We start from the raw sequence: 21286 nt of genomic DNA, 5'->3' as shown, positions 1-21286 counted from the left end.
CGAACAAGTTTAGTATTTTCTCCATTCTTGCTTATAGTACTTTCTCAAGACGATCAAGTTCTTTTAGTGTATGTGTAAATGGCTCGGCACATACTCTGAGCCACGTCGATCGAAGGCAACATCAGACGAGATACCAGATAGAACCTCATTTGAGTCTCACATACCACATAGAACGTTATTTAGTTAAAAGAATGTAGCTAATTAGCACTAATTCTCCACATTCGCGCATCTCGTGCAATAGTTTTTATAGCATAACAAGAATGATGCACCTACATCAGTGTTACAATCTTATAACAATAAAGCTAAGTAATGTACTCATTAATTTGCAGTTTTATCGCCGAACTGACCAATGGTATAACGGTGCAAGCTCAAAGAACACGCTCATTGTAAACATGTTTACTTCTATACTTATCAAGTGAGTTAGACTGAGAGAAAAATTGGGGTGAAAGATACAGGCAACTGTGAAAGACCAAGAGGCCATTCTACAAAACGATCGGTTGTTCTCCTTCAAGTTCAGATATAACTATTAACGAATCTGTCAACTCAAGGGAGAGGGGTTCTGACTTGGGAACTGGATTAATAACCTGCAACAGAAGATCAAACAAATATGAATGAGAATTTGATCAATACATAATCAAATATCTATGTGCATATAATCATATGTATATTCGAATGAGAATCTAAAGCAATTTATGAGGTAAAAAAACTGAAGATGACATATACCTTCTTATTGTTTTTCACATAACCTATGGCAACTTCCTTCCGTAAATGAGCTCTTTCAGCAAGCTCCGTGAAGGATGGAGTCTCTCCTTCTTTCATATAGAGTCTGATATCCTGTTGGTATAAAGCCAGGTAAGTAAATATAGAGCCACTAACACCATTACTGATAAGACAATCTGGCTAATGAGTCAAAAGACCCAGTTTTCCAATAAAATCATGTCATCTGAAAACCAAATAAGAGTCCCCATTATGTTGTATCCATAATTCCATATCAGTATTCCTTTCATGCTGAACTAGAGCTCTCTTAATCCTTATTATTTCCACTTGAGGTAAAATATGTATACAATTGAAAACTTAAGGCACTTTACCTTCACATATATTTCATCACCTTCTGCATTCAGAATGTCTTTCCACACCTCATTTAGTTCACTTTCCACAGCGACTGTTATGCAGAAACATATTACCAGTTAATTTGGAATACCACTATTATGTATGTTGAGAGAGGTACATATAGTACAGTAATGTAAGACCTTGAGCTGTTACGAGGCTCATTACTTCCTCCGCAGCAATATAAGTCAGCGATGGCTTTATTCTTGTGATCTATAGGGATTGCAAACGTATACTAAGTATTTAGTATCATTAATTTGGAAACTATCAATAGAAATCATAAACTTTCACAAAGTATGCTGAAATATACTTGTTTCCCCAATTTCGAGTCCACAATCTCTGTAACTAGATTCTGCACCTGAAATAACCACCTTGTCAATTCCTTTCTTTTCTCCATGTGAATATAAAGACTCTATTATCGCGAAAGCTATTAAATCAATAATAAGACTCAAAAGTTTGAACTTCACAGATTGGAAAGGAGGTTTGATACTGATGTTCAATTGTGCTAGACCTACCTTTACGCCAAGTTTGTTGCAAATATTTTCAGCAAGAAGAAGGGAAAAGGCGGATTGCTTGTCTGCCCTGTTTGGATCTGAAGAGAGGTTCTTTAATGCAAGGTCTCAGCTATTTCAACCCTAGGAAAAGCAACCCCCCAAAAAAAAGAAAAAAAGAAAAAGAAAATTGCTGTCATGGGGATTCAAGTAATTTCACCTCCAAGAAGCCATTCTCCATCGCATATTACAACAATGGATAAGGGAATATCTTCATTCTTCAAAGAATGTTGGATATTGCTTATGGTTTCTTGTAGAGTGTCAAAGTTCATCGGGTTTCCAATCTGTAGCATATGAGAAAAGGAAATGAAGGATTAGAAAGAAAGAGAGACTTTCAAGAAAACTATAATAAAGATAACAAGAGAGAAGGTTTCACTCTCTGGGTTCATTGAATGAGACAGTACCCTATGTGAAACCCGCACATGTTTTAGTTTGGCTTGACCGGCACCTCTTCTTGCCTTATTTCTGTCATCTAACGGTACATCTGATAATATCTCCTGCACATGATGATGAGACATTTATGTCTGGAACTTTAGATAATTAAATGAAAATTCTGTTGCCTAATGTCTTAAGAGTTCAATAACAATGTCAATTCACTGATAGCAGCTTTAACATACATGTAATTTCATATGAATCAATGATCCTTGTTACAAATCTAGCATCCAGCTGATGCACAAATACACAGAAGGCCAAATTCTGAAGGACATCATTTAAAACAGTGTAAAGACACTACTCTGATTACCCCCTTCTTTTGACATAAAAAAATGAAGTTTGCTTTCAGATGCATACCGATTGAGCTTGATGAGAATCATCGATAATGTGAAAGAAAGTACAGAAACTACCGTGGATAGCTAGAATAATGAAAATGAAGATGCTCAAGATACATCATTAGCTGGCATAGGAAGCTCTACAAAAAGATAAACTTCTGATTCCATTTTCTGGTATTCTGGTGTACCACACAGTCCACATTAATAATTTCTGTTAATTTTTCTCAATAACTTGATCTTGATTCTAGGGAATTTGAACTTCCTAGGATTGTGGAGTACATTGCAGCCACTTATTAGATATATATATGCTACTCCATCACACATGTACTTGGCCAAGTATCAATGTACTTATCCTAAATTTTTACAATGAATTTTTTTCCGAATGCATACTCAAAACATAGAGGGAATAAGAGCATACCACAATACTCCCAGGTCCGAGATAATTGTCATATTCGTCAATCATCTCAACAACGTCTGGCCGCCATCCAAGAAGAAGTATAAATTCTGTTGGTCCTAGAGTCCCGTCTGATGCCTGCATTATTAAGAAAATATTTATTCAGACTGATAACCAAATATATCACAGAATTGTGGACGTCAAGCAATTATGTGCTGCTAAGATTAAAAGAGGTTGTACCTTGGAGCCCCATCTCTTGGGACGTGTATTTTCTTTCCTTAATTTTAAGGCATGTGATTGAGTATCACTGTCCTTTTCTACATCCTCCAAACTTTGATCGGCATCACTTATTTCTTTAACATTTGAGTTAGTAATAGGAGGCTTCTTACCCCTATTAACAGGTGAAATGAACAATACCTACATGAGGAAATTGCACAAGGTTGGAAATTAAAAGTTAACTATAGGAATTTAATTACCTGAACAGTTTCATCCAAGCAGAATGAATGAAAATCGAATAAGAAAATTTCTTATCAACTCTATGATGATGAACTACACCCATTCAGTAAAAAAAATAGAGTTTTAATATCAGAACAATTGAACCTAGCACATAATGAAGGCAGTCAGTCAATCAACTGAACCTGCTTAGTTTCTTTCTTCTACTTCTTTAATTATTGGATTCCAATACTTTTTGCCTTGTATAGTTGTAAATTGTATGAATTGAAATGAAATAGGAAATAGTAACAGAAAATTAAACAATCTTATCAACCATACAAGTCTGAAAAATTTTATAAGAAGAAAATTTCAATACTGTTCCTGATTCTGTTTTTCACAAGTCATAAGAAATCTCCAAGTCATTCTTGCTTGTTTTAATTTATTTTATGAAAGAGAACAAATTGTGTCCACAGCTCCGCTTACTTTGTCAGTTTCCTGCAAGATCTCATCATCATTTGGGTGGAAGTATATCTTCCCATTTCTATAAAGCCCACAAACAACTGCCTGAAAGGATATCAAGATGCAGAAAGAACCCAAATCAATCAAATGAAATAATGTTTTCACTAAAGATGTACATTTGGCAGATGGTGTTACCTCTTGAAACCCAGGTCCTAATTGACTATACTTCAGCCCTGCTAGCCTGGGAGAATTGCAAAGATTGAACACATTTTCTGCAGGAATAGAAATGATATGAATTAGTGTTCCATCTCATAACCGAACCAGGAAAACTAAAAGTAACGACAACTACTAATAACATCCCATACATTGCAGGATGGCCAAATTAAGAAAGGCGACACATGGTTGGGTTAAAAGTTCAAGTTCTAGTGCCTAGATATTGCTCACATTGCTGATTCTGAAGATCATACTACTAGTACTAAATGCATTCAATAATCTGAACCGAACTTCCCAATTAAAAAGATGACAGAACTAAACCAACACATGAACTTAAAATGCCATGCCAAATCACTTTAAGAACAGTACTCAAGTTAAAATATTCTTTACCCCCTTTGAATTGATATTCAAAATGTTTCACTGGTTTAAGAAAAATGAGGATTCGATGATAGAAGGTCATAAATACGTCAATAACTTCAGAAGAAGACTATTTTTTTTTTCAAGAGAGATTTATATTGGTACTTCGATAATTAAGCAAGTGTCTGTAGATCTTTATGAGTCCTTGTTGACGAGAGCATTGAACAAATAATTTGGATGCAACGTTCTCCACAGGCTCTACTTTCAACCCTGAGATTGACTTCAAAAGCTCGCATGTATTTGAACTTGAAACCTGCATCCATTAGGGGGAAATATTTAACCTGATTTCCGAAAAATTCATAACATAATTTTGTACATATACAGTAATTACTGATAACCTCAACAATTACTGATAACCTCAACAATAGTGGGGACGGATTCCATCTTAGGAATAGGTTGAAGAGCCAGAACGGATAGAAAGGCATCAGTGTCAACTTCATACCTAATCAATTGAGGATATCAAGTCAAATTAGTTAACTGGAGTGAAAAATTCAGATGTGCCAGAATATTCAATGGAATTTCCATATAGCTCATAAGCCCTATTGGCGTGACAAGAAATTTCAAAGCAACTTTGAGAGCACATACACAACAATTGCTCAAATAGAATCAATGTTGATCAAGTCCTCACCGAGCTGCCCTTTTTGGCAGTATGATTATGGCACGTGCCTTGTTGGCAGCAGCTCTTTCATATGATTTGGTTAAGCTCAGGCTACAACTGCAACAGTAAAAGCTCAATGTAACAAACCACAAGCACACTAAGCTTTACATACTCTAATTGCTCCAAAAAATTTATTTTTTGTTCAACATCAGATGGATATATCATAAGAATTTGGATATATCACTCGGTAGTCATACCTTTTTGTAAGGATATCGATATGGTTAAAATCTTTGGCAATATCGTCAACTTTTTTGTGCATCTGCTCTCTTGGTAGATCAGACATAAGAAGAATTCTTTGCTGCCTGTGAACGCATAACACAATAGATTATACACAAGCCAGTAGCGTAATCATGCAATCCAGAGATAGAAACCAATGTTGACAGCACATGAACAGATTACCTAACTGTAGCAGTACCTAAGCGGACAGCAACTTCATGATACTTATTTATTTGCTTTAGTATGAAAGGAAGATGACTGTTCACTCCACAAATAATGATGTGATCAGTCTCCAGAACTTGCAATTGTGCCCCTTCTCTGAGCTTGTACATATTACTCTGTGCAAATGATGGTCATCAGGATGCAGTTTACATATTAGTTGGGTGTATAAATGTTTCTTGATTCAAGAAGTTACCCGGAACTGTTCAGTCATTGTGCTCAATAAGCGGGAGTAAAATAATATGCCCCATATAGCAAGAACGAAACCAATAACACGTTCAATACGTGTTCTTTGCTGCAGTGTACAATACATATTATTTAAAATATGGTCAATAAGAAACAGTAAAGATGATAACAAACGACAAATTCAAAGAAAATAAAAAATATTTCACCTTTAGATGTGTGTGAGGTGAACATAGGCATGCCCAAGCTTCCCAGAAGCAGTCCTCCAAAGATTCTTTACTATCCCTGTGCAGTATGGAAGTTCAAAACCCATATCCAGGTTTGCGGATGAGTATGGGAAGCAGAAAATTAATTTAACAGACTAGAATCAAATAATGGACTAAGCAGCACAACGAGTTGATCATAGATTGATGGGAAAATTAGGTAAAAATAGATATACTCAAAAGTAATTTGTGCACATAGGACAAACATTGTAAACCAGATAATTGTTAAATTCATTTTATTTTATTCAGACATAAACATAAAATTTAGATACATATTAAAGGTAGTAGAGGTTCCAAAGCCTATTGTTATTTTCCACACTAAAATAACCCCAACACTCTTAGATTTTAGCTTACCTAAACTTGAAATATAGGAAACCACCAGTGATAACAAATGAGACACATGCTACCAGGAGCACTATGAAGTACCTACAAAATAGACCAGCCAAATGGGAACATCATGATTAATGACAAAGAAGCAGGCTACCTAAAGATTACATAGATGGTAAATTGGTAATTATGCACATATGATAATCATAATCATGAATGGTTAACATTCTAAGCATGAAACCTAAACTTGATCGTGAAGAACTCTATCCAACACATCAGAAGCAAGATTGTTAATCAGTTGACTAGACACTGCAGGAGCATAAACTAAGAGCAAAACAAATCACATTTTTTACTTACGTGGCAACGTTTTTCTCAAGTTGGACGTTAAAAAGATACAACAATCGATCAAATCTCCATCTAACATCTTGAAATGATTGCAACAACACATCCAATCCAAGAGGCTTGGGCTTATTCAGAGAATTAGAAGCACAGGCAAAAGGCAACGTGGCAGCCTCTAAAGTTTGGACAGCACAGATAAGTCTTTCTTGGACGATCTTAATGAAAGTATCAACAACATTTAGCTTTGCCAGTCTAAGTGGAATATATAAGCACGTCAATCCCATCAAGACTTTAGCTTGGTGAATCTGCATAGCAGAAAATTTAAATGAAGTAATGAACTATAATCGAACAACCAATTGTAAATTTGTTTTGTTCAGGAAAAAGAAATTAAGAAAAATAAAGTAACGTGTTTTAGCAAAGCAAATTCTTACTCTACACTCACCTGAGAACGTTTCACTTGTTCTATCCTAAGGAGTTCAGTGTCCGAATCAGCTTCAACATTTATGTACATGGTGGAATCTAGTCTATCGCCTGTCTTTTGAGACCTGACCTTGCCTTTTCCTGTAAACAAAATAATCCCAACATATGTAAAATGTGAAAAGATGCAAGATATGGATAACGATACGTGACAGCCACCAAGGCAATGAAACAACAAGACCATTATCACAGTCGAACACCTTTCGTCTTTGCTTCGTGTTTTAATTTTTATTTCGTCCTGTTTACATCTTAAGTCTTTTATTTTCCAAATAAACTTATGGTCATCACCATAACTTTTCAACCAATCTGACCCAAAAAAGACAACTTACTAAAACTCTTACATTCCATCAAAAACCTGCTTAGAAAATGGAGGATAACCTGGAAAGCATGACGTGGCCAAACTTAGACGATTGTTGAGGTGAAATGGGTCTATTTAGGATTTAGTCTGATGCCACTTCAATCATTTTGTAAAGTCACTGGTTTTTTTCCTCATTGGAATCATAGGCTTATCAACCTCATAAAAGGGAAGCCCAATAATTTACTAAACTGACGATTGATGCATTCATACTTGATAAAGTATACATACTAGAAGGCATTTCAAGATCTTATTAACATAGATAGGTTGTTATTACCTCTGTTTGGAGTTATGAAATTACGCCCATGTAAAGATGAAGATTGGATACACCAGAACTGGCAGGGCATATATTTCCTGAGAAGTACGATGAATGTCAGCATCATATGGCTCCTAGCTCAAAAATTAGATTTGGGATAACTGTGCTTTAATGTGTTATCCAATATATGCAATATGCAGTACATTGTAGTAATGTACAAATAACGACATCAGCAATTGCATTGCAAAGTGAACTTTTGCCTCTGTTACAGAAACTAGTACTATTTCAGTCATTCTGACAAAAACGTTGGGAACTTGAATTCAGTATGGATCTGTCATACAATCAAAAACTACATGCACACAATTAATGTACTTGTTCGTTCAATACCTAACAGTTTGATTAGCGATTGTGAAAGGGCTCACCAAGGAGACATCTATACATACGACACCGGACAAACTGACCAATTTTATCAATGAGTTTTCAAGTTCTATGGCAGGCAACTACATGAATGTGACTATAATGCACATGGTAAAAGCATTCAGAGCTAGTTTAAAAAAAAATAAATAAAAAAAAGAGCATTCGAGTTACAATATACAAAAGGTAAGAATTTTACGCATTCCCAGTTCCCAAATACTTGCGAATTACACAAATGATGCTGGAGGCTCTTTATTTGTGTCAAGGGTTTTTCATGAAATTTTAAAATGTCCATACTATCCTTACATAACATAATTATCAATTTAAGTCAATAAAATATATATAGAAGAAAATGTAAAATTGAAAAAGTAACTAAACCACCCACTATTGTATGTCCAAAAAAAAAAAAAATTCCAGTGGATCCATTTTTCATTAATCTCACAATATCACCTGCGAGAAATGCAACCACATTGCTAGTTACATTAGTGTGAGTAAATCATACTCCAACAAAATCATAAACCATTTGACTTCAATGTCCACTTGCCCAGAAAACTAGAGCACTTCAATTCATGTAAAAGTATCATCAACTAGAAAAACTGACACGCGCGCTCATAGACACACAAACCCAGAAAGCCAAAATGGTAACAATGAGGAGAAGAAGAAGAAGAAGAAATACCTCTTTGGAGAAGAAGGAGAGGGATTGAGTCTCGGAAACCGGTGTGGCAAAACGCATAGCTGCAACTGACTCACAACCATCTTCTGCTGTTGCTCTCTCTGTCAGAGAGAAGAAGCTGTTGTTTTTGAGCTGAATGGCTGGACCTTGATGAGGCCAATAAAGTGAGCTCAAGTCTGAGGTGTGTTTTTATTGGGGTTTTTGTTATGGGTATCTACAAGAAACAGCACCGGGCAGGAAACTACAGTGCACTGTCGTTTTCAGCCTTGGAAGCAAGTAATCATGCATCACCATTCACTTGAATTATTGTCACACCAATAATTGATATATATTACCCAAAGATTGCATCTTACTTGGGTGCAAAAAGGTGATCATCAAATGATCAACTGTTGTTTCAGGGGACCATGCAAGTGAAGACTAGATCATGCAGTCTGTTGATCAATTGCTCCTCGGGACAACTTCGCTTCTCAGAAATTCCATCAAGATTAGGCCATGAACTTAATAGTCTCAAGTATCTCAACCTTTTAAATTCTTCATTTTGTATCCGGATTCCATTTGTCACCACTTTCTCTAGTATGAACTTATTTAACACTGAAACTTTCAAACTTAATAGCAACCTGAGAAGCATATATAGGACAAAACTGGACTGACATATTAACATTAAACTCGTCATGAGTTGGGTTCTGGTTCCTTGAGGGGAGAGGTCCCATGTTTTCTGGCTAATCTGACACGCCTTTCAGTTGGTTTCCACTACGATCAAACATTAACTAGTTAAATCCCGTCTTGCCTTGTGAAGTCACCACCCAACTCTTCTAACCATAGTCTAGCAATTTTCAAGGACCAATTGTCAAGTAACTCTTCCGGCTTAATTACGAATCTGAAAAGCCATAATTAATACACATCACAAGTCGTAGCCAAAATGAGAGAACACACAACAGTTGATGCCATGAACAAGATAGACTATATGAAAGAGATCAACATGGATAGTATAGTGGAAAGGTTTAGTCCCTTCAGTTAAACACATATAGCCTAGGCTCAGTTTTTCAACCATAGTATAACCGTATAAGGCTTGACTATGAATTTCAAAACAGAGCAGTTCAAATATTTTGTTGTACAGCATAGCTAATAGTACAGCAATTTTCCTTGATTATCTGCCAATTAGAATACAAATACCTTTTTCTTTCCTTGAAAGTAAAAGAAAATTAAAACAGGAGTTAATTAGTGACACATATTGTCGACCCAAGGAACACAAACACATAACAATAAAAGATGCAGGTTAAATAAGCACGTAGTTGTACTTGCAGTTGCGGCTGCATAAACTAACAACACTAGAGTGACAAATAATAAAGAAGATGCGTCCCTAATTAATCAAAGTGAAAGACGACGGACGCTTGTGTGAGAGCCAAGTATTGAACTCCATCTGTGATCCTCGCTTCTTATTGAACCCTGAATTGACACCTTTGTAAATTGGTAAACCCAAGTTTCCCTATCACAGTTGGAAAAAATATTTATTTATTTTTTTGTTTGAATAGTTCATGTTTTCTTGCCTCTCTAGTCTGTATCTCATCCAAAAAAAAAAAAAAAAAGCTGCATTTTGGAGCACAGACTCGGACAAGAACAAAAGGGGTCGATCAGATTTACCATCACTGAAATGTGAGTTCCTCTCTTTTTCCTGCAAGGTGACATATAGTTGTCGAACCAAGTATATACGGATACGTACAACCAAGAACATTAAAAAAAAAAAAAAAAAAAAAAAAACCTTGAAGGTCAGCTCAAGTGGTAAGAGAGTACGAAAAGATGTGTTAAGATTAAAATAAATAAAAAGTTTCGAACAAGTTTAGCATTTTCTCCTTTCTTGCTGTACTTTCTCAAGATGATCAAGTTCTTTTAGCGTACTTGGCACATACTCTGAGCCATGTCGGTCGAAGGCAACATCAGCGGAGATACCAGGTAGAACCTCATTTGAGTCTCACATACCAGATAGAAAATTATTTAGTTAAAACTTAAAAGAATGGCTAATCAGTACTAATTCTCCACATTCGCGCATCTCATGCAATAGTTTTTATAGCATAACAAGAATGATGCCCCTACATCAGTGTTACAATCATGCAACAATGAAGCTAAGTGATGCACTCATTAATTTGCAGTTTTATTGCCGGGCTAAATACTAGTTACTACTCTGTAGTTTAGGTCCAAAATCAATTCAGTCCCTGAACCTCTAATTTCATTAAAAACACTCATGCACTTTCAATTTTGATCTAATAGGTCCAATTCGTTAATATTATGTTATGAGTTCAAGTTATAGTTGGATTATTTGTTAAAAAACTATTTATTTTATAGTAGGACTCACTCCCAAATTGACTATGCAGGTCACCTCGACATCACATCATAAAACATAGGCCATATATGAGCCACGTTAACAAGTTAAATAACTTCAATTATTGGAAAACTAACAAATTGGACCTATTATATCAAAATTGAAAGTGCATGAGTGTTTTTGATGAAATTAGAAGTTCAGGGACTGAATTGATTTTGAACCAAAACTACAGGATAGTAATCAGTACCCTTTATTGCCGTACTGACCGATGGTATAACTGTGCAAGCTCAAAGAATACGCTCATTGTCAAAACACGTTTGCTTCTATACTTATCAAGTGAGTTAGACTCGAGAGGAAAATTGGGCTGAAAGATATAGGCAACTGTGAAAGACCAAGAGGCCATTCTACATAACGATCGGTTGTTCTCCTTCAAGCTCAGATATAACTATTAACGAATCTGTCAACTCAAGGGAGAGGGGTTCTGACTTGGGAACTGGATTAATAACCTGCAACAGAAGATCAAACAAATATGAATGAGAATCTGATCTATACATATTTACAGTCTGATATCCTGTTGGTATCAAATATATATATATTTGAATGAGGATCTAAAGCAATTTATGAGGTAAACAACTGAAGATAACATATACCTTCTTATTGTTTTTCACATAACCTATAGCAACTTCCTTCCGTAAGTGAGCTCTTTCAGCAAGCTCCGTGAAGGATGGAGTCTCTCCTTCTTTCATATAGAGTTTGATATCCTGTTGGTATAAAAACAGTCACGTAAATATAGAGCCACTAACCCCATCACTGATAAGACAATCTGACTAATGAGTAAGATACAGTTTTCCAATAAAATCATAGCATCTGACAACCAAATAAGAGTCCCTTTTATGTTGTAACCATTTCAGTATGCCTTTCATGCCTTAGAGCTCTCTTAATAATTATTTCCACTTGAGGTAAAATATGTATAGAATTGAAAACTTAAGGAAGTTTACCTTCACATATATTTCATCACCATCTGCATCCAGAATGTCTTTCCACACCTCATTTAGTTCACTGTCCTCAGCAACTGTTATGCAGAAACGTATAATTACTTGTTAATTTGGAATGCCACTATTATGTATGTTGAGAGAGCTACATATAGTACAATAATGTAAGACCTTGAGCTGTTACGAGGCTCATTACTTCCTCCGCAGCAATATAAGTCAGGGATGGCTTTATTCTTGTGATCTATAGGGATTGCAAATGTATAGCAAGTATTTAGTAGCATTAATTTGGAAAGTATCAATAGAGATCATAAAACTTTCACAAAGTCTGCTGAAGCATACTTGTTTCCCCAATTTTGAGTCCACGATTTCTGCAACTAGATTCTGCACCTGAAATACACCACCTTGTCAGTTCTTATCTTTTCTCTATGTGAAGATAAAGACTGTGTTTTGCAAAAGCTATTTGATCAATAATAAGACTCAATAGTTTGAACTTCACTGATTGGATACTGATGTTCAATTGTGCTAGACTTACCTTTACGCCAAGTTTGTTGCAAATATTTTCAGCAAGAAGAAGGGAATAGGCGGATTGCTTGTCTGCCCTGTTTGGATCTGAAGAGAGGTTCTTTAATGCAAGGTCAGCTATTTCGACCCTAGAAAAAGCCAAAAGAAAAAAGACAAATTGTGGGCATGGGGATTCAAGTAATTTCACCTCCAAGAAGCCATTCTCTATCAGATATTACAACAATGGATAAGGGAATATCTTCATTCTTCAAAGAATGTTGGATATTTCTTATGGTTTCTTGTAGAGTGTCAAAGTTCATCGGGTTTCCAATCTGTAGCATATGAGAAAAGGAAATGAAGGATTAGAAAGAAAGAGACTTTCAAGAAAACTATAATAAAGATAACAAGAGAGAAGGTTTCACTCTCTGGGTTCATTGAATGAGACAGTACCCTATGTGAAACCCGCACATGTTTTAGTTTGGCTTGACCGGCACCTCTTCTTGCCTTATTTCTGTCATCTAACGGTACATCTGATAATATCTCCTGCACATGATGATGAGACATTTATGTCTGGAACTTTAGATGATTAAATGAAAATTCTGTTGCCTAATGATTTAAGAGTTCAATAACAATGTCAATTCATTGATAGCAGGTTTAACATCCATGTAATTTCCTATGAAGACATGATCCTTGTTACAAATCTAGCATCCAGCTGATGCAGAAATGCACACAAGGCTAAATTCTGAAGCACATCATTTAAAACAGTGTAAAGACACAACTCTGATTACCCCAATCTTCTGAGCACAGATGCATACCGATTGAGCTTGAAGAGAACCATCAATAAGGTGAAAGGACAGTCCAGAAACTATGTGGATAGCAAGAATGATGAAAACGAAGATGCTCAAGATACATCCTTAGCTGGTATAGGAAGCTATACAAAAAAATAAACTCTTGCTTTTCTAGTATCGTGGAGTACTACAAAGTCCACAATTCATTAATTATTAATGTTAAGTTTCTCAATAACGTGATTGATCCTTGCCAATTTCATCTTCCTAGGATTGTGGAGTACAGTGCAACCACTTATTAGATATGCTACTCCATCACACACATACTTGTCTTACAATGAAGTTTTTTCTGAATGCATACTCAAACGATAAAGGGAAGAACTGCATACCACGACACTCCCAGGTCCGAGATAATTGTCATATTCTTCAATCATTTCAATAACGTCTGGCCGCCATCCAAGAAGAAGTATAAATTCTTTTGGTCCTAGAGTCCCGTCTGAAGCCTGCATTAATAAGAAAATATTTATTCAGACTCATAACCAAATATATCACAGCATTGTGGACATCAAGCAATTATGTATATGCTGCTAAGATTAAAAAAGGCTGTACCTTGGAGCCTCTTCTCTTGGGATGTGTGTTCTCTTTCCTTAGTTTTAAGGCATGCGATTGAGTATCACTGTCCTTTTCTACATCTTCCAAACTCTGGTTGGCATCGCTTATTTCTTTAACATTCGAATAAGTAATAGGAGGTTTCTTAACCCCACTGACAGGTGCAATGAACAATACCTTCATGAGGAAAGTGCACAAGGTTGGAAATTGAAAAGTAACTTGAGGAATTTGATTACCTGAACAGTTTCGTCCAAGCAAAATGAATGAAAATTGAATCACAAAATTTCTTATCAACTCTTTGATGATTAACTACACCCATTCAGCCAACAAAATGATAGGGTTTTAATATCAGAACAATTGAACCTAGCACATAATGAAGGAAGTCAGTCAATCAACAGTAACCTGATTAGTTTCTTTCTTCTACTTCTTTAATTAATGAATTCCAATACTTTTTGTCGTGTATAGTTGTAAATTGTATGAATTGAAATAAAATAGGACATAGTAAACTGCTAAATTAAACAATCTAATCAACCATATGAGTCTGAAAAATTTATAAGAACAAAATTTCAATATTATTCCTGATTCGGTTTTTCACAAGTCATGAGAAATCTCCAAGTCATTTTTGCTTGTTTTAGTTTATTTTATAAAAGAGTGCAAATTGTGTCCACAACTCTGCTTACTTTGTCAGTTTCCTGCAAGATCTCATCATCATTTGGGTGGAAGTATACCTTCCCATTTCTATAAAGCCCACAAACAACTGCCTGAAAGGATATCCAGATGCAGAAACAATCCAAATCAGTTAAATGAAATAATGTATTCACTACGGAAGTACATTTGGCAGATGGTATTACCTCTTGAAATCCAGGCCCTAATTGCCTATACTTCAGCCCTGCTTGACTAGGAGAATTCCAAAGATTGAACACATTTTCTGCAGGAATTAAAAATTAAAAAAATGAATTAGTGTTCCATCTCATAAGCGAAGGAAAACTAAAAGTAACAACAACTATTAATAAAATCCAATACATTGTAGGATGGCCAAACCAAAAAAAAAAAAAAAGCGACACATGATTGGGTTGAAAGTTCAAGTTCTAGTGCCTAGACATTACTCACATTACTGATTCTGAAGACTTTACTACTAAATGCATTCAATAATCTGAACCGAACTTCCTATTAAACAGATGACTGAACTAAACCAACACATGAACTTAAAATGGTCGTGTCAAATCACTTTAAGAATAGCACTTAAGTTAAAATATTCTTTACCCTTTTGAATAGAGATTCAAAAGTTTCAATGGTTTAAGAAAACTGAGGATTCAATGATAGAGGGTCATAAATAAGCCAATAACTTCAGAAGAAGACTAGTTTTTTCTTCAAGAGAGATTTGTATTGGTACTTCGATAGTTAAGCAAGTGTCTGTAGATCTTTATGAGTCCTTTTTGACGAGAGCATTGAACAAATAATTTGGATGAAACGTTCTCCACAGGCGCTACTTTCAACCCTGAGATTGACTTCAAAAGCTCGCATGTATTTGAACTGGAAACCTGCATCCATTAGGGGGAAATATTTAACCTGATTTCCAGAAACTTCATAACATAATTTCGTACATATACAGTAATTACTGATATACCTCAACAATAGTAGGGACGGATTCCATCTTAGGAATAGGTTGAAGAGCCAGAACAGATAGAAAGGCATCAGTGTCAACTTCATACCTAACCAATTAAGGATATCAAGTCAAATTAGTTAACTGGAGTGAAAATTCCAGATGTGCCAGAATATTCAATGGAATTTCCATATCGCTCATAAGCCCTATTGGCATGACAAGAAATTTCAAAGCAACTTTGAGAGCATAAAGTCCACAACAATTGCTCGAATAGAATCAAAGTGGATCAAGTCCTCACCTATCTGCCTTTGTTGGCAGTATAATTATGGCACGTGCCTTGTTGGCAGCAGCTCTTTCATATGATTTTGTTAAGCTTAGGCTACAACTGCAACAGTAAAACCTCAATGTAAGAAATCAAAGCACACTACGTTTTACATGCTCTATTAAATTTAATTACCATTTGTATTGTTCCAAAACTTTTATTTTTGTTCAACATCAGATCAAGATGTCTAATAAGAAATTGGATATATTTTGGGATTCTCTGACCACTCAGTAGTCATACCTTTTTGTAAGGATATCAATATGGTTAAAATCTTTGGCGATATGGTCAGCTAACTTGTCCATCTGTTTTCTTGGTAAGTCAGACATAAGAAGAATTCTTTGCTTCCTGTGAACGCATAACACAGTAGAATATACACAAGACAGTAGCTTAATCATGCAATCCAGAGATAGAAACCTATGTCAACAGCACATGAACAGATTACCTAGCTGTAGCAGTACCTAAGCGGACAGCAAATTCATGATACTTGTTTATTTGCTTTAGTATGAAAGAAAGATGACTGTTCACTCCACAGATAATGATGTGATCAGTCTCCAGTACTTGCATTTGTGCCCCTTCTCTGAGCTTGTACATATTACTCTGTGCAAATGATGGTCATCAGGATGCAGTTTACATATTAGTTGAGTGTATAAATGTTTCTTGATTCAAGAAGTTACCCGGAACTGTTCAGTCATTGTGCTCAATAAGCGGGAGTAAAATAATATGCCCCATATAGCAAGAACGAAACCAATAACACGTTCAATACGTGTTCTTTGCTGCAGTGTACAATACATATTATTTAAAATATGGTAAATAAGAAACAGTAAAGATGATGACAAAAACGACTAATTCAGAGAATAAAGAAATATTCCACCTTTAGATGTGTCGATGATGAACATAGGCATGCCCAAGCTTCCCAGAAGCAGTCCTCCAAAGACTCTTTACTACCCCTGTGCAATATGGAAGTCCAAAACCCATATCCAGGTTTCCGAATGAGAATGGAATACAGAGAAATTTATAACAGACTAGAATCAAATAATGGATTAAGCAGCACACCGAGTTGATCATAGATTGATGAATTGATGGGAAAATTAGGTAAAAAAAGAAACTCAAAGTAATTTGTGCACATAGGGCAAACATTGTAAACAAGGTTATTGTTAAATTCATATTATGATTTTATCAGGCATAATTCATAAATCAAAGTGTTGCTCGCAGAAATAAACATAAAATTTAGATATTAAGGTAGTAGAGGTTCCAAAGGCTATTGTAATTTTCCAAACTAAAATAGCCACAACACTCTTAGAAAGATTTTAGCTTACCTAAACTTGAAGAATAGGAAACCACCAATGATAACAAATGAGAAACATGCTACCAGGAGCACTATGAAGAACCTACAAAATAGACCAGCCAAATGAGAACATCATGATTAAAGACAAAGCAGGCTACCTAAAGGCTTACACATAGATGATAATCATGCACATATAATAATCATAATCATGAATGGTTAACATTCATATAAGCATGAAACCTAAACTTGATCGTGAAGAACTCTATTCAACACATCAGAAGCAAGATTGTTAATCAGTTCACTAGACATTGCAGGAGCATAAACTAAGAGCAAGAAATTACATATTTTACTTACGTAGCAACATTTTTCTCAAGTTGGACGTTAAAAAGATACAATAATCGTTGAAAGCTCCATCTAACATCTTGAAATGATGGCAACGACACATCCAATCCAAGAGGCAGTGGTTTATTCAGAGAATTAGAAGCACAGGCAAAAGGCAAGGTGGCGGCCCCTAAATTTTGAACAGTGCAGAGAAGTCTTTCTTGGACAATCTTAATGAAAGTATCAACGACATTTAGCTTTGCCAGTCTAAGTGGAATATATAAGCACGTCAATCCCATCAAGACTTTAGCTAGGTGAATCTGCATTACAGAGAATTCCAATAAGAACATTTTCTAGAAAATCATCACCACCAGCACTATGGCTTGAATCAAATGCAAGATCAAGAGACAGTGGGTTCGCCTTCACCACTACTGGCACTATCGCATGAATAATATGAAATTCATGGTTGGAAATGAAACACCAACCATGATTGAAGTGAGAGACCATTATAAAAATTTAAATGAACTATAGTCGAACAACCTATTGTAATTTTGTTTTGTTCAGGAAAAAGAAATTAAGAAAAATAAAGTAACTTGTATTAGTAAAGCAAATTCTTAGTCTACACTCACCTGAGAACTTTTTACTTGTTCTATCCTAAGAAGTTCGGTGTCCGAGTCATCTTCAACATTTATGTACATAGTGGAATCTAGTTTATTGTCTGTCTTTTGAGACCTGACCTTGCCTTTTCCTGTAAACAAAATAATCGCAACATAGGTAAACCGTGAAGGATGCAAGATAAGGATAACTAAGACACATGATTCTTTGATACATGACAGCCATCCGTGCAATAAACAAAAAGAAAATTTTCACAATTGAACACCTTTCGCCTTTTCTTGTTGTTTTAATTTTTATTGCTTCTCATTTTACTTCTTAGTCTTTTTTATTTTCCAAATAAACTTAAGGTCCATCACCATAATTTTTCAACCAATCTGACCAAAATAGACAACTTCTTAAACCAAGAATAAAAGAACTCTTACAATCCAAGAAAAACCTGCTGGAAAGGATGACATGACCAAATCTAGATGATTGTTGAGGTGAAATGGGTCTACTTAGGATTGAGCCTGATGCCACTTCAATAATTTTTGGTAAAGTCACTGATTTTCTTCCACATTGGAATCATAGATTTATCAACCTCATATAAGGTTTGCTCAATTATGTACTAAATTGACGATTAATGCATTGATACTTGATAAAGTATACATACTAGAAGGCATTTCAAAATCTTATTAACGAGACAGTTTGTTCTTACCTCTGTTTGGAGTTATGAAATTATGTCCATGTAAAGATGAAGATTTCATACACCAAAACTGGCAGGGCATATATTTCCTGAGAAGTATCATGTCAATATTAGCATCATATGGCTCCTAGCTCAAAAAATAGATTGATAACTGTGCTTCAACACGTTATCCAATATATGCAATATGCAGTACATTGTAGTATTGTACAAATAAAGATATCAGCAAATGCATTGCAAAATGAATTTTGCCTCTGTTACAGAACTAATATTATTTCAGTATCATTCAGACAAAAACATTGGGACCTTGAATTCAGTATAGATATATCATACAATCAAAAACTACATTTGGGACAAACGTTGAAATCAAAGGAAGGGGGCTTGAAACCCAGAAGAAAAAACTTCTTAAAAATTTTGAGCAATCACTCTCTTACCCTCACCACACATTCTCTCCATCCTAAGCCCCTTTATTCTACATTTCCAACTCCAGCTTTGGCATACCCCAATAGTTAAATCCTGGAATCTCTAGATTTGTAGCACATGGAAGAGTTCAGAAACCTATGCATTCACAGTCCCCAAATGCTATGAATTACACAAAGATTAAAACAAACCCATAAACTTTTTCAATTACCATGTGATGGACTCCAAATTAGTTCGTGCAAAGCATACTACACCATATCCAGGAAATACACCCTTTGACCTTCATTATCCAGAACACTACAGCCACTCCAATCCATCTCTAACCATATAAGTTGCAAAATGTCTTAATGCCATATCATAAATAGTTAATCTTGATTAGTTTTACGATCAACCAACGGTTCACAAATATAAGCATTCCCAGTTCCCAAATTGTTATGAATTGCACGAAGATTAAAATCTACCCACAAACAAAGCTCTAAAAATATCAACTACCAAGTGATGAACTCCAACTCATTCACAAACCAGTAACTAAACCATTTGACCCTCAATGCCCATTATCCAGAACACTACAACAACCACAATTCATGAACAAGTGGCAATGGCTCAATGCCATATCAATAGCTAATCTTGATTCGAGTTACTATACAAAAGTTCAAAACTTAAGCATTCCCAGTTCCCAAATACCTAAGAATTCCACAAATCTTTCATCTCCCACATGATGGAGTTCAAATTAGTGTGAGCAAATCACACTCCAACTTAACCATAAACCGTTTGACCCTCAATGCCCATTTGTCCAGAAAACAAGACCACTTCAATTCATGTAAAACTGGCAATGGCTCAATGCCACATCACAAACTAGAAAACCTGACACATAAACTCACAGAAACACAAAAACCCAGAAAGCCAAAATGGCAACAATGAGAAGAAGAAGAAGAAGAAGAAGAAGAGATACCTGTTTGGAGAAGAAGAAGAAGAAGAAGAAGGAGAGGGGTTGAGTCTCGGAAACCGATGTGGCAAAACGCATAGCTGCAACTGACTCACAACCATCTTCTCTTCTTCTGCTGTATCTCTGTTAGTGAGAAGAAGCTGTTGTTTTTGAGCTGAAAGATTGGACCTTGATGATGAGGTCAATAAGCAGCATTTAAAACATGGGGAGACACAAGAGGATCTTAACACAAGAAGGCTTCTGTTCTGTCCAACAGCACTAGAATAAGTGAGAGGCAGGTCTGAGGTGTCTTTTTCTTATTGGGGTTTTCGTTATCTAGAAGAAACAACCCAAGTTGGGCCATCAGGAGTCCAGGACCATCGCAACTACAGTGCACTGTCGTTTTCAACGTTTGTAAGCAAGTAATCATCACCATCCACCTCAGTTATTGCCTCACTTCAATACAGAGCAGTACTTGGTGATCAATCATGTGGGTGATATTTGATGATTTTGAGAACATTAGCTCAGATCTTTTTGAAGATTTCGTGCAACTGGGTCCGATTTACTTTTGGGGCTAGGCCTAACGTTGTAAAAGATGGAAACTTTGTCAAAATTGTGAACTTTTTTAATGCGCTCGGTTACTATCAAAGATGGTAAACACCCCATGAGTCTCTCTTTCAGTCTTTCCACCCATCTCATTCTCAGTGGTCTCACCACCAAGGCACCAACACACTAAGACCGATAATGTGTTTTCGTACCTTCAAGTAATGACAACCTCATAAATTCAAAGGAGGGGGATTGATTTGTAGGTCATCATCATTGACTTTATTGAAGCAATGGGATCGCGTGATGAATTTATAACATATTACAGCTGCATATAAGAAATATTTTTTAACATAACATAGAAATATTGCCAGGTGAATCGCGTGATGGATTTATTATTATTTATGTGAAGGTGAATAGAGTCTCACTTTCATTTTTTTTTTTTTTAATGGGAAGACAGGAGGGTGTATTCACCAGTAATTCTTTGGGGGCATAACAAAAAGAGCCAAAACTAAAGTAATTTCAACTTTTACGTGATGAGCCGATTACAGACACTGCAAGTTCCCTAAAACTACACAAACACAAATCAAACTCAAGTCTGCATCTATCTATTGTCATTTCACTCAAAAGTAGTCACTAAATTTTTAAG

The 21286-nt window shown here is 35.6% G+C and overlaps 1 protein-coding gene across 4 annotated transcripts; it reads right to left on the bottom strand.

Moving 5' to 3' along the window:
- Nucleotides 1-254: 254 nt before the first annotated feature.
- LOC112196820 (putative ion channel POLLUX-like 2) lies at nt 255-20916 on the bottom strand. 4 transcript variants are annotated; one of them, XM_040518770.1, is made up of 24 exons: nt 20122-20907; nt 18765-18841; nt 6988-7106; nt 6564-6853; nt 6234-6305; nt 5826-5901; nt 5630-5728; nt 5398-5552; nt 5196-5300; nt 4969-5055; nt 4698-4782; nt 4446-4593; nt 3906-3982; nt 3735-3815; nt 3060-3236; nt 2844-2957; nt 2063-2155; nt 1819-1942; nt 1623-1699; nt 1418-1465; nt 1251-1320; nt 1089-1162; nt 724-834; nt 255-584 (listed from the first exon to the last, which is right to left on the bottom strand). In XM_040518770.1, exons 1-24 carry the CDS (start codon nt 20214-20216, stop codon nt 483-485), a joined length of 2556 nt encoding a protein of 851 aa, XP_040374704.1. In that variant the 5' UTR covers nt 20217-20907; the 3' UTR covers nt 255-482. The 4 variants fall into 4 exon arrangements, with proteins under 4 accessions (XP_040374704.1, XP_040374705.1, XP_040374706.1 ...); XM_040518771.1 differs by lacking the exons at nt 1819-1942; nt 2063-2155; nt 2844-2957; ... (11 more) ...; nt 6564-6853; nt 6988-7106 and adding exons at nt 12739-12862; nt 12981-13073; nt 13705-13818; ... (11 more) ...; nt 17489-17775; nt 18085-18203 and having other exon boundaries at nt 20122-20846; XM_024337276.2 differs by lacking the exons at nt 255-584; nt 724-834; nt 1089-1162; ... (17 more) ...; nt 6564-6853; nt 6988-7106 and adding exons at nt 11142-11543; nt 11688-11798; nt 12036-12109; ... (17 more) ...; nt 17489-17775; nt 18085-18203 and having other exon boundaries at nt 20122-20540.
- Nucleotides 20917-21286: the final 370 nt, after the last annotated feature.

This window comes from Rosa chinensis, chromosome 4 (assembly GCF_002994745.2).
Source record: "Rosa chinensis cultivar Old Blush chromosome 4, RchiOBHm-V2, whole genome shotgun sequence".
NCBI classification, from domain to species: domain Eukaryota; kingdom Viridiplantae; phylum Streptophyta; class Magnoliopsida; order Rosales; family Rosaceae; genus Rosa; species Rosa chinensis.
The sequence above is the reverse complement of the archived record's forward strand: the minus strand, read 5'-3'. Positions and strand labels throughout refer to the sequence as shown.

What these genes read in the sequence shown, in the direction of transcription:
- LOC112196820 (XM_040518770.1), bottom strand. Translation starts at nt 20,216, where the DNA reads ATGGTTGTGAGTCAGTTGCAGCTATGCGTTTTGCCACATCGGTTTCCG. An exon ending in ATCGATATCCTTACAAAAAG is followed by an intron (nt 5,056 to 5,195) that starts GTATGACTACCG and finishes TTACTGTTGCAG; the next exon opens with TTGTAGCCTGAGCTTAACCA. An exon ending in TGGAGAATGGCTTCTTGGAG is followed by an intron (nt 1,700 to 1,818) that starts GTGAAATTACTT and finishes ACCTCTCTTCAG; the next exon opens with ATCCAAACAGGGCAGACAAG.